This window comes from Calonectris borealis, chromosome 19 (genome assembly GCF_964195595.1).
Source record: "Calonectris borealis chromosome 19, bCalBor7.hap1.2, whole genome shotgun sequence".
Lineage (NCBI taxonomy): Eukaryota > Metazoa > Chordata > Aves > Procellariiformes > Procellariidae > Calonectris > Calonectris borealis.
The window spans coordinates 9,254,010-9,268,083 of NC_134330.1; the positions used below are offsets into that span (position 1 = coordinate 9,254,010).

Below are 14,074 nucleotides of genomic sequence, written 5' to 3' on the forward strand. Positions count from 1 at the left end.
TGAGAAAGCCCTGCCATCACATGAAAAACCTAGAAGCCTTCAAATGCCTCGTTTCAGCTAAAGCCTGCTGAGTGAAATCAAGAGCCTTAATCCAGACAGTCTTGGCTGGAAATGAAGTTTCACAAGGTGAAACTCAAGTTTCACAGCCAAGACTGCTCCAAAACAATGGGCCTCAAAGTTCAGTTTCTTGGCAAACCTCTGCAACTATTTGGGAGCAAAAGGAGGACAGAAAGAAGTTCATAAAAATCCAAAATATTTCTCAGAGCACACATTTGTTTCTAACTAGCACCTTGTAACCTAAACTGCTTTGCTAAGAGAGTTCCTAAACCTATTTACAGCTACTGACAGTACTCAAAGTCAAAAGCTTCCTGCAACGCCACAGCGCTCAGTGGGTTAAAACAACTCAACATAGGAAGCATGGGACCTTCAGCTCACTGGCATTTGCTACTGCGTTATCCAAAACCTGCTTAGAGAATACAGACTGAAGTTGTCAATCAAATGACTGATTTTTTTTTTTTTTTCAGCTATGCTCTAAGGCAACTGGAGACAAGGCATTGACACACACTCTTTATTTGCTCTGAGCACTAGTATAGCACAGGGACAAGAGATAAGCCTATCTTTTTTTTTCTTTTTTAAATGTGCTTCCTGTGGAAAGTAAGACAAGGCAGAAACAATGTAAGTGAATATCGTGCAGAGCAAGGACTGTGTTGGAACAGAATCAAGATCAAAATTTGTTTCCAGTAGCTAAGTGCATGCTTTGACTGAGGCGTGGAAAAAAAAGGTCAAGTAGCAGAACAACAGATAAGCCCACTTCTAAGACACAAATGCAAGAGCAGCACATCAGAGCAAACAGGTTGGGACAAGAAAAGGATTTTTTTTTTCCCCCCCGCACATCTCAAGAACATCTGCATTTAACTGTCATCTTTCAGTAGTTTCTCTTGAGAGTCCTGGATACTATATATCCTATACATTTGCACTTTGAAACACTGCATATTCACCTGGAAGCTCAAAATCATTCCATTTCTGCGGAGACCCACTGAAGCTGTGCCGATCCTGCTGGAAATCACTGCTGCTGGACATGAGCAACTCATCACAGCCTTCTTCTGTGTTACACTGAGAGTCGAATTTGATTGAGAGGTAGATAGCACCAGGAATGTGAACTTTATCCTGAGAAATAAGCACGTGATCTTTGTATACTGTAATACTATATTACCAAGAAGCTACTTAACTTTCACCATATAAACAAGGGAGATATAACAAATATTACAGCATCTCTGTGGGAAAAACTCTTCGATATTTTTATCCGGAGCTAATTTAACAAATGTAAAGCATGGCCTATTGTTTGCATTAGCTGTTAAGCATGTAAAATTAATTGCTAGCAATGCTTTGGTTTTTTAAAAGCCGTAATTGTTGCTGATATTGATCTCATGGCCAGAACCTAAAGGTTTATATGCATTTTAAAAATAAAAAACAGAAAAGTCAGAGCTGCAGGGAAATTAAAAATTCCAAGACTGCCCAGAGGCAATAATTACTTATCAAACTACATTAGAAAAATGCTTTCAAAACAATATCAAGGAAAGAAAATCAGAAACTGTTTGTGTCAGAAGATGATAGTCTAAAATGAGAAATACAAGAAAAAAAGACTCCACTCCTAGCTTTCGTCCAACAGCACAAGGAAGTAACAGGCCAACTGAAACAAACCTTTGGATGAAAGAGTAGAAATATTTGCTCATTAAGGCCCTGAAACCATTTAAGAATATGATCTGCTTCGAACACATGCATGTAAACTCATTTAAGTTATGCACTTTTCACATAATTGAAGTAGGACTACATTAAAGTGCCTTATTGAACATATTTCTTTACAGGGCAAGGCCTCAGTCATCTGGTATCAGCCTTTTCAAAAGCAAGACCGAACAGGTATCTCACGGGCGCTTCAAGCACAGAAGTCCCATGGTATACACACGGAAAATCGTGAGACTTCTGCTCCAACCACCTTGATGTTTTTTCAACTAGTCATGCAAATCCACTGCACTGTAATACATTACCTCAAAATTAGTATTGTTGTTATAAGGATGTTTAGATTCACGCATCTGGACTGCCATTCCGGGTTCCTCCATGAACTGGCAAGCTGTCAATGCCATTGTTCCTAGCATGCTCTCATTGCATCCATGCAGTACTTTCTGTAGAATCTGGGGAGAAGCAACACGTCATGTAAACACAATTTGCTATCAAAACAACATTTACAAACTTACATGCTGATGACTGACAGGAGTCATTTCTAGCCACACAACATTTTGGAAGAGAGAATCGAGCTACTAGCCAGAAACAGGACACAAATGATGTCATCTCCGTAAGTGCAGAAGATTTTACTCTGTCCTCTGTTCCAGATATTTCAGTCTTTATCTGATGAAAACGTGAGAGCTATTAGCTGTATCTCTTTCCACAAATGCTAGAAGCAAGGCTAATCCATAAAGTAATTAACAGTAAACTAAAGCTGTAAACAAGGAAGATAAACAACTTTGTTAACATACTAAACAGACACCCTTACCTTCTATATCTACAGGTTCTGGTTTTAATAGAGTATGTCATACGTTTTAGCCTTCAAAATGTACAACTCCATATATAAGAAGCTCGAAAGAGCACAAAAGCTCTGAATCAGGAGTCCTGCTACTCAAGGGCCTTTCCAGGTCATTATAGCAACCTATTACATCTCTTCACCTGCAATTTTCCAACTCCTCCTATAAAACGTAAGACTAGCTCAGACCAAAAGGTTCATCTCCAAATCAGCCAAAAATTGATTTCTTGGGGAAAAGGAGTTTAGAAAACAAAGGCAGTATGTAGCAGAGTTCCCTGAATGCATTCTTTGCCTCCATACACTTGCAGAATAGCCTAAGACAAAGGCTACGTTTTGTATTTAATACACCCTAAAAGATTTTTATTCTATCAGTTCACCCTGTCATTTTCTGAACCTCTATAAACACCCTGTGGCAACAATTTCAATGACATACTGTGTCAAGAACCAGTTCTTTTGGTTTGTTTTGGACCTGCCACTTATTAACTTAATCTGACACTCCTTTGTTTTCTTACTGGGAGGGCCAGTGAATAATACTTGCTGCTAACTGTTTTAAAACTACAGAGAAAGAGGAACAGACTTTTTCATTACTCCTCCTCCCTCAATGCCCCCACAGGGCAAAGATCCAGGATGAAGAAAACTAGTTGGTTCCTCATACTGAAGTTATTCCATGGCTATACTAATCTTCTCCAGACCTTTTCTAGTTGTACTGCATCTTTTTTTTTTTTTAAATGAGATCAGCACGTCAGGTCACATGCTGTAGTCCAGATGAGAGCATACTATTGGTTCAGTGGCATACCAATGCCTTCTGTTTTATTTTTAATTCCTTCTTTGAGGATTGCCAGCACTTGAATTGCTTCGACTGCTGTGAAGCATTGAGTTGACATTTTCATTACAACATTCTATTATAATTCCAAGATCACTTCCACCACGGTAACAATCAGCTCATCAATGGAGTAGCAGGTATTACAATATACACATTGAGATCTAACAAAAAGCAGCTTTCAAAACAGACTGCCTATTTTACCAATTTCTCTATAAGATTTATTTCCCCATATAGCTCTTTCATAACTGAAAGAGTTGTCTCCATGGAGCTAGCTTTTCCATTTTCTGTTAACAAAATCAGTACATTAAGACACTGACAGATTCCAACTGCTTTTTCAGAACTAATTTAAATTTTGGAGTTTCAATTTAGTTTAAAAAAGGAACTGCAAGTATTTTTGTTAGTCAGAGTCTTGTGGCATGTAGGCACAGGGCTTGTTCACACGCATAAGTGAAATCCACTTACTTTTTCCCATAACTGCTTTTCCTCTAGCTGCATAAGCATGTCCAGTATGTATGTCATATGGGCTGGGCCACTAAGATCTAGGATTTCCTCATTTATTGCCACATCATCTGGCCACTCAGCTAACAACGATGCCAGCACATGCCTGGCATAAAGAACAGCAGTTGCCTCATTTACGCGATACAGGTAGTCCCTCACAGCCTTTTTACTTCTAGAGTCCAGCTCCTTGTGCAGGAGTATTGAACTCTTAGTGCGACGTTGCTTGGCATAACTAAGCTGTAGATCACTCTCTGTGTTGGTTATCAGTTTCTGGGCGACCGGATTGGTTTCTTCTGTTGCTTTATCACAGAGCGCAGGCTTTGACTGCAAAAAAGAAATGCAAGTTAGAAAATAGGCTCGCAACAATTTACTTCCTTATGTTTCGATATCTGACCTGTCCATCAGACTGCAAGCTGAATTTACAAATGAATTTGTCTTTTACATACTGAAGATCAGATGCATCAAATAACACAAAAGTATGACCTCTCACGTACCTACAGGGACAGAATTCCTCAGAAAGACTGTTCATGCCAACAGACTTCACTATACACTGATGCATTCATGACCGTACACACGAGCAGAAACAGCAGTTAGAATTCTAACCAGAAGCATTAATTTAAGCTGACTTACAGAGGTAAAGCAACAAAGTGCCATGCTATTCGTGACACAGAACAAGGCAAGTTGGGAGGGACCTTTGGAGATCATTTGGCCCAAATTCGACTTAAAGCTGAGCCAACTTCAAAAATCAAGGCTTTGTCCAGTTAAGTTTGGAGAATTTCCAGGGGTGGATAATTCACAGCCTCTGTATAAGCTGTTGTAAGGCCTATTTTTTTTTTTCTTAAAATTATGTGAAACTACTTCAGGAAGCCCTTGATCCAGTTTGCTATGCCACTGATAGACAGTGTGATACCACACAGCCAGGAATCAGAAGGAATCAGCACCCAAAATAAATCAAAGAGCTGTGGGACCATGCTATTGAATGCAAAACCTCAGGCTTGCAAGTGTAATGTCTACTTTACAAGATAAATTCATTGCTTCCTTGTTCTGCTGAAATTACTGTAAGATAACAATAATATGCTAAACCAGTAACACTTAGGCATAAGCTTACAGTAATTAGATACAATCTCTCTTGTATAAGGAGAGGAAATTACAGCGTGCAATCACAATTTGTTCTCCTGACCTGAGAATCAAGTTCTCTTACTTCCTTAAGGAAGAAATTACAAGGAAGAAATACTTGCTTCTTGTTGTACCTGCTCATTCATTTTGACGTAAAGCATTAACAACAGATTATTTCAGAGGTTAAGAAAAAATAAAATTCAGGTTTGAACTTACTAAGCAAAACTGAAGTTATTCAATGCCTAAATTAATTATTTCACAACTACTTGTTTTTGTGGAGACATACGTACCAAACAGGGCAAGATGATCATATCTGTATCTACTGCTTTTGAACTCTGCTCCTCCAGCCTCAAACGCTTGCTGGGTTGCCATTTCTGAGCCAGCGTTCGGATCCTCTCATCTGTTGTAATTACATCGCCATCAAACCTTAAAAGAGGCAAAAGACAAAAAAATACACAAATGTGTTTTGAAAGTAATGCAAACTAAATCAGTGCAATTGAATGCAAATTAATCTTCCCACCTTCTGTTTTAGAAAGATTCATTAAATTCTGCCTATTTTTAATCATATTATGCTAACTAGCTTCCCTGTTCTAACAAGTCAAAGGTTTTACATGTTATAAAATTGCTCATCTCTATGAGAACATGGTGGCTCCCCGACATGCTTTGATTACTAGAAGCCACATGTAAGCTCTCCATTCTTCCTCAGTTAGGATAATTTAGAGACATAGCAGATCTTCATATGGGAGTTATCATATTGAAAAGAACATGCAACATATTTCAGAAGATGGTGACTCGTTTACGTAAATACCACTTAGTAGGAGTTTATTTCCTCTAATAATAATGAGAAAACCAAATCATATATCCTTGGAACAATTTCTATTCGGCACCTATTAGATTTTAGGTTACTACCCGCATATAGTAACTGTTTTTCTGCTGGACCCAGCCTTTTACATACCTCTTTTGAACTTCCAGGAAAAAAGAATCTGTTCTTTTCATTTGCAACTCATACATGGCTCGAAGAATATGGAGAGGTGCATTAAGTGCATCATGTGTCATCTGAGCAAGGAGGAGGAAACAAAAAAAAAAGAAAAAAAAAAGATGGAAAAAGAAAGGAAAAAGAAAGATGAGTTTCTTTAAGGATGACCTAGGTATTATTTTCCCACATATCATATCGGTAGAGAATTAATGAACTTAATATCTAGATTAGTAAAAATGAAAAGTAATTTAGCAAAAAGCTTTATAATGATTTTGTAGTGTTCATTACTATAGTTCTACTTTATTTCCTTTAGATAATGGTACATTGAAATCACAGACCCATATTCTGTAAATTTAGAAGAAAAACAGCCCTATAAACTACCAAATATTTTATGCAACTAGCATAAAATAGCAACTAGCACAGTAACTTCAAAGGAGGTAAAATTAAGTTTAAGTACCAAGAAGCATATTTTGGTGGCTTCATCCAAACCCTCCAAAGGATCAAGTTTGTTCTGCTCTAAATCAACAGGACCAACAATGGGTTGCTCCACATCTTGATCTTGTTCCCTTTCTTCCAGTTCAGTATCCTCCCGTTCAGCCAGGGAACTGATCTCTTTCTTCGATGAATACAGCATTATTGACAAAATCTACACAGAAAAAAGGCAGCATGTGGTGTGACAGCTGTAGATATTATTAGAGTATCTGCAATCAGCATTTTATAAGAACATTATAAGACTTGGACAGTGGTTAACGCATCCTACTCTAAAGAGAAGCAGCACCTAAAAAAAACCAAACAAACCAACACCCAAAACACAAAACCAAACCATTTCCCACTTCACAAATGAGTTACACCTTCCAGGCTGCTACAAAGACAATTTAAGTCATTAGCTGAAAGTGTAAAAACTTGAGAAAATAATTATTTAACCATTTCAGTACATCAAAGGTTTGAGGATTCTTAGACAAGAACAGAGCAGAGGTGACTATCACCAAAAAGCCAGCGATGCCCCTACACCCTCTCCTCCTTTGAAAATGTACCGTTGGCTTCAGCACAGCCAACAACACGAGTACTCGTAACAGGAAGAAAATAATGTTACACACTTCCTTGGTCCTCCAGTTTGTGTCAGCCTCAGTTCCGAGGATTAACACAGGCAGAGCTATGGCGAGACATTTTAGTGCTCGGAGCAGAACATCCATTTGGCATGATGCTGGCCAAAGGGGAGGAAGGCGGGACACCTCTCCGAGTCAGGGCTGGTTCTCTGGTCAGGAGGCAGCAAGATCCCACAGTCCGGATCTGATTCTGCAGTATTTTGAACCAAACACTTGGGGCAACTTTTCAGAGGAATTCCAGGGCATTACTCTTTCTCTCTCTTATTGTTGCTACAGTCCTAAGTATGAATTAACACAATTCTTGCCTATGATAAAACACAACTAACGGCTGAACCACGCTTACCTTCCAGCAATTAACAAACACTCAGAAAGAATGTGCCCACATGCATATTGATCTCCCCATACTGCACTATAGTAATACCTTGTACATGTCAGTGAGTAATGCAAGTAATGTTTTTATTCGAGATTAATTATTATTTTTTAAATTGAAGAATGGAATTTTCAAGAACAGTCTAAATAAAACCCATAAAAGAAACTGAGTAGGTGATTAATGCCTCGTCTTGCAAATTTCTTTCAAACACAATCAGATTAATTAAAATCAGCTCCTCCTTTAACGAAGTTAACTATTATCTACATAATTATGACGGACAGAGGAAGGCAGATTCAGGGATACAGTTAAGTGAACGTTTTTATAAAGACTAATTAGAAATACTCTTGAGACCTTCTTCACAAAAGCGAAGTGCAGTGCCATAATCTTTCACGCCACTGTGCGAAGCCTGACTTTTTACAAAACGTAACTTTTCTTACCTCCAAGTCTCTGAGAAGCCAGGTCTTACTGAAGCCAGTTCCTTTGCTACATTTCTTCACTAGAAGCTTGAGTAAACCAGACTGAAGAAAGGCAGCTTGGATCTCCTTAAAGCCATGAATCTACACACACAGACAGACAGACACAAATAAATACGTAAAAAGGGAACAATGCATCACAATGCTTGCAAGGCCTTATCACACGGCCTCAGATAAATTTCCTGCCCAGATGAAAAGTTGGGAATCTTTTTCTTTCATTTCCCTAAAAAAAAACCCATTTCAAATACCTTAAGAGTATCATATATGACACACACACAGTAGTAATTGGATATCTGTTTTGCTCTGACAGTCCAAAAAAATACAGATCCCCTCTTCAAATACTTCAGGAGTAAGAAAAGGGGCAAGTGAGCTTCACTCCATAAAGTGTTATCCCTATAAATTTCTTCTTCAGATTTCATGAACGGTCAGCCCCCACAGAGGAAAAGCGACCCAACTTTCAACTCAGACTCACGAATGCTATTTAAAGCCCAGCAACATTTTCAACCCCCTACAGAGAGGGGATAGAAGGAGCCAGCTGTGAGAGAAATGAACTTGTGTTAGTTCCCCAACGTGCTTAGTCAATACCCAAGTTTTGTATCGCAAGGTAGAATATGAACTTTTATTTATCTATTGTAGTCTACGTGTCAGGCAAAAGATACCTTAAGTGTTCTGTAAAGCCCCTTTAGAGCGAGCGACAAGACCCAAGTTGCTTCCACTGCCTCAGCATAGCTGCTGTCCATGCTGGTTTGCAGAAGGTGAGTGGATATGAGAACAAAGTGCTGGAGGTACTGTCTCAGCTGGGTCTGGGAATCACTGCCTTCTTGTCCGCATTTCTGAATCAACTGATAGTCTTTCACTACAAGAGAGAAAAACCACAATTCACTAGGTTCATCTTCAAATGTTGTGAAATCATTTCTTACCATAGATGCGAGTAGGCCGAGACATGAACACGATGTATGCGTGAAGTACATTCTAATAACCATATCACATTAAAGAGACTGCAGAAGAACCACCTATCTGCTTTGCTGTGGCAAAATTACACGCTTGTACTGAAATTATCTCAGACTTGTACTGAAATTATCTCAGATTCATTGAATAGTCAAGAAAATATTTCATTTTTCAGTGCAAGTTAAAAAACCCCTAGGTAACTTCTGACAACAGCTGATTGTCTGCACATATTTGCACATAAACAGCACAGCATACAAAGCAGTGCATGATGTATTTTACAATTAAAATGGGGAAAATTCTGACCTGCAATTGATATGATGAAATAAATCTCGCTGATCTTACTGTTTAAGATGTCAAGGGTTAAAAAAAAAAAAAAAAGGGCAAAAAAAAGCTTTTCTATTCAAATCTTTCTTCAATATCAAAAAACAGTTTAGTCTGTTGATTTTTCCAACTGTCTTTTAAAGAACTTCAATAGTGAAATCTTAGGACAATCTTTGCTTTATTAACTTCACAATATTAGGTCATGTATGTCAAAGCTGAAAGCCCTCGCTCCTACAAATCCAACTGACTTGTCAGATGTTCAAGGTTTAGCTTGACTAACTTTTAAACAAGGTGAAATACAGGAAGAAAATTCTCTCTGGTACAACAAATGGGACCCAGGAGGCAGCATCTAGCTCTGGGTTTTTGTTGTTGTTTTTCTGGTGGTTTTTGTTGTTGGGTTTTTTAAATAGCCTTTAGACACCACAATAGCCAACACACTCTACCAACGTGCCCTAGAATGGATTATTCTAAAATATCCAGACACATTTCCTGGAGTATACACTATTTCATGCTGTATAGCTCTTTTCACATTTTTGCCTCAAATTTTAGGGGTATCCAAACTGTTTTGAAAAGTTCTTCCAGACAGGAGGAAAACAGAGAAGATAGACTTTTGACATTTTATAAAGCACATGATTAAAGAAGTTAAGCCTGTCCTCATGGCATGCTTTTTTACAGGATCAGGAAATAACAGCCAACACAGCATAATTTCAGAATCAATCGATAATGGGTATGTTTGTGTTTGTTCTTAGTCTTCATTTACTAGTAGGTAGCACACCTTGCCCACAGCGGAAACAGGCACTTCATAAAAATGCAGAGGTTTTTTGGAGCAACAAAATGGACTATCCCAAAAATGTTCAGGGTCTGAGTACTTTTCCTTTATATAGCAGCACCTAACTACACAGAGGCAGCATGTGCATTTTTTAAAATTTGTGGTTGTTTTAAAAAATTGAGCACGTCTGTAAATGATAAGACACAAGCAGTAAGCAAATTTCAAAGCAGAAACAACTGCTTAATCAAAGGCCTATTTCTGAGATTTCTCCATTAATAAAACAGTCAACAGTTTCCTAAATCCTTTTCTGAATAAAAATACATGTCAGAGTTTTAAAAAGAAAGTAAGTCTCCATAATCTTTACTGCAGAAGCTTCTCGATTTGGTTTAACCTACGAGCAGAAGATCAGGTGACTTACTAATAAAGGAATTCAAACTCTGCAGACCTGCATCAAGTGGTCTAGTTAAAATATGCTTTTGGGTATCCATAAGAAACCGTAAGGAAATACTTTGCGATGCTTTGATAAAATAAAAATGTCACAGAACCTGTTTTTCTCTTTCGGGTTTTGATGTCTACTACAACTGCCCTGTTTTTCTCTGTGAAATGCTTCAGGATGATCACGTTATGAGGCTCATTAGCATTATCCATGTACACAGAACGAGTCCCCATACACAGCACCTGAAATTGCAGCAAAAGTTTCAGTTATGGTTTGGAATACTTATTTGTAAATACACAGTCATCTTTTATATTGGTTACATTTGCTTATACTTGGTATTGTATTTTTGAGCTGAAAAATCTGCTCACTGCCAGGTATTTGATGATTTTTACAAAATGGCAGTTCCTTTCTATAAAAGAAATGCCTGCAACAAACAACTTAATGCTACATAGGCAATATATCAGAGTTATGACTATCAAGAGCGAGATTGGTTTGTTTCATTTGTATAAAAAGCCCTTTTTGATACTCAGACATACTAAGCTGGTTTTCTCATGATAGTTATAAGTAGCACTCAAAGAAATACAAGGCAAAACCAGCTACATTATTCTTCATTAAATAAACATTAGTTGTGCGCAAGTGGAAAGATGTGAACTCTGACATACACCGTGTTTTGACAGTTTATAATGGATGTCCCCAATTGATGAAATCCATAGTGTTTAGAAATAGAAACCTAAAAGTTCTAACCAATTTCGCTTCCTTTAGTATCAGTAGGCCACTTACCTCAGGAAACCCAACCAGCACCAATAAAGTGAAGATATTGGTGTGCTTTAGCTGGAAGGGCAGTTGCTTAACGCAATGGTCAGTGAAAGCAGCGATCACATTATGCCACTGCGCAGAAGAGTTCAAAGATCGAAGAATATCTGCCATGGAGCTTGCCCAGTCCAGACCTACACGACTGGAAAGCAAGAGCAGTCTGTATTAGGAGGGCTGACTACAGACTTACCTGAAACTATTTTTCCTCAAGACAGCGTATCACTGTTAATCTGTCATAGCTACAGCTTTCAGATCATTATATAACTGTTCTTCCAAATATTTGAAGCTTTCATGTCAGCTGACACATGAATTCTGTTTTGTTTTTCATCACTAGAGCATAAACACTACTTTCCTAAAGGGTTTACAGTCTCACATCAAAGTGTGCCTGAACATTGTCACCTTTAATTCCTAACTTTAGTTTAGAACTCAGAAGTGGTTTATTTCCCACGTACGTGACTACCTGCTCTCTCTCTGTGGACTACACAAATAATCTAGAGAGACTGGCCTCCTTGCTGTAAAGTTAGTCTTTGAGAAACTTCTTTCCCTCAGCTGATCCTCTGGATATTTCGCCTTTAAATTTCATATGCTTTTCTATTTGTTTGTGAACCTTCCCTGTAAAACATAGCTACAATGAAAAATAACACTGTCATATTTAACAGGAATGACATTAATCTTCGAATGCTTGAGAGCTTTCTCAAGATTTTCAAAATCGAATCTCTGCCCTGCCCCTCCTTGCTGTTTCCAGTGCAATTTTACTGCACAAAAATCTCTCTCCCTAATACTCTTACATAAAAAGGCCAGATCCAGAACACAGCGCTGGTGGTAGTTACCACATGACACACTCTCCACCTTTCCCAAGTTACACAAGAGATATGTAACTCAATGGGAGAGAACTAATGTCATACAAAAAAATATAGGACTGTATTCTGGTTTTCCTCGAAGCTTCCAAACCTTACTTCTTCCACTATAACATGCTATATAGGTAAGCACAGGAAATTAAGCCACTCTTCGACAGACAGCCTTCTTTTGGAAGGAAATCGAGATTCTTACTGCAACAAGGGCTGCAGATGCTAAACCATTCCCATGATCAGGGAGCAGGTTTAACCGACTTTCTGAGGCACACATAAAAGAAAATTGGTATTAGTCATCAGAGAGTAACTAATAGGTTTAAATTAAAAAGCACCTGTCTAAACACACAGCTCCCAGACTGAACAGAAGATGAGTTGTCTTCCAGCCTTCTGGCACTGTAGACCCATCTCCCGCAGCAAACAAATTATGTTTGGCTGAAAGGACTTTAGCCACTGCAGCATCCACTTCTGCAGGCATAAGTCTCAGGATTAATTGGCCCAGAAGTCCCAATGTTAAATGATAAGTTTCATTTAGGTGGCCAGCGTTTGAGATTACAACCTGAAACATCAGTGGAAGTATTTGTTCCAGGTTAATCAAAGACATTGTGGAGCCCTATGGAAAAAGAAAAATCTCAGTAAGGCAGGGAAAGAAAACAAGGCTTTCAGTCAAAGTCATAGCACATACAAAAGCTTCTGTTCTAATGCTCTTTCAAATGGGACAAAAGGAAACGAGAAACTAGGTTCCTACTTCTGTTGTTGACTAGTTAAACTGACCTGACACATAAACCTAAGTTGATGGTTTAAACTTTGCAGCTGTTGAACAGTTAAGATAGACTGCTTTATAGATAAATTAAAATTCCCCTTCCTCTCCCCCCCACCCAGGAACAAGCCTTTACATTCCTTAGTAATGTGAAATGTCCTAAGACATTCTGGTTCGCATTTTATAACGTGTAAGCAACCAGAGCTCATCTCCCACATTTAATTCGCTATGAATTTTATTCATGTTATTTGTGAATAACCTAGAAAACTACACAGATTGAAAGTAAAAAGAACTAACTGATTTGAAAGGTGGTAACATAGCTGCCAGCAATCCTAGAATCCTCTTCTGAGAGCATTCAGCAAAAACTTGTTCCTGGCTAGGTATTAAAACCTTCTCTGCTTGCTTCTGGGCTGAATCCTCCAAGAGGTAGTCATCTGCTTTTTAAATTAAAACAAAAGAAGAAAATCCCCAAAATAACATTAAAAATAAAATAAATGATAGCTTAATTTTTATAATTACAATTTAAGGATAAAAACCCTTTTTAAAAAATTTTATTAAAATTTGAAAAGCAGGTCTTTATAAAAGTGTATAAAAGATAGTAGGTAAAGAGTTTACACCATCTAGTTAAATACATAAAGGACAGAACTATGGACAGATCCATTTTACTATCATAATTCTAACAATACCAGTCATTAATAGAGTACGAAACTTAACTTCTGGTTCCAAGTGTGTAAGAATACACAAGTATTGTGTTAGACCAATAGGAACCATAATCTCCACACACGGGTATGTATCGGTAGAATTCTACTCCTATTTCTAGAATCCTTTAAACCGATTGCAAGGTAGCAGTTGCTCAAAGCAGTACGCTTGGCAGGTTTTTACAAAGTAGACAGCTCGCTTGCATTAAAGATATTTGCAAATACTCAAAAACGGGTTAGGAACAAAAATACAGCTGTTTGCTTTGCATATGAATGGATATTTCTGTGACAGGGAAAACGAGAAATAATCTTTCACCTGTTGAAGAAACATTATCATCCACAGACAAGTCTGACTCTTGTCTCAAAACAGCTTTCGTTGCAAAGACAGCTTTGCTTTCACTTCCTTGTTTTCCTACTTTATCTTCTGCAGGAGACTGGGTTTCATTGCGAGCATCTCCCTTCCCCTAAAAATAAAACAAAAAGACAGTAAAAGATTAAAACAAAATTTAATACCTGCAGAAACAGCCATGGAAAGAAGCTGCCA

The 14,074-nt window shown here is 38.0% G+C and overlaps 1 protein-coding gene across 6 annotated transcripts in view; it reads right to left on the reverse strand.

The window, feature by feature from the left end:
- ZZEF1 (zinc finger ZZ-type and EF-hand domain containing 1) overlaps window positions 1–14,074 on the reverse strand; it is a 59,685-nt gene that overhangs the window by 7,794 nt on the left and 37,817 nt on the right. For 2 of the 6 annotated variants that reach the window (XM_075168966.1, XM_075168970.1), the window contains 13 exons: window positions 13,847–13,994; window positions 13,130–13,269; window positions 12,408–12,685; window positions 11,192–11,366; window positions 10,521–10,653; window positions 8,597–8,793; window positions 7,902–8,021; window positions 6,446–6,634; window positions 5,968–6,068; window positions 5,303–5,438; window positions 3,861–4,220; window positions 2,046–2,189; window positions 999–1,167 (listed from right to left, as the gene is read on the reverse strand). In XM_075168966.1, coding sequence (XP_075025067.1) covers window positions 999–1,167; window positions 2,046–2,189; window positions 3,861–4,220; window positions 5,303–5,438; window positions 5,968–6,068; window positions 6,446–6,634; window positions 7,902–8,021; window positions 8,597–8,793; window positions 10,521–10,653; window positions 11,192–11,366; window positions 12,408–12,685; window positions 13,130–13,269; window positions 13,847–13,994 — 2,290 coding nt within the window. The other 4 variants (XM_075168967.1, XM_075168969.1, XM_075168971.1 and 1 more) reach the window with 4 other exon arrangements.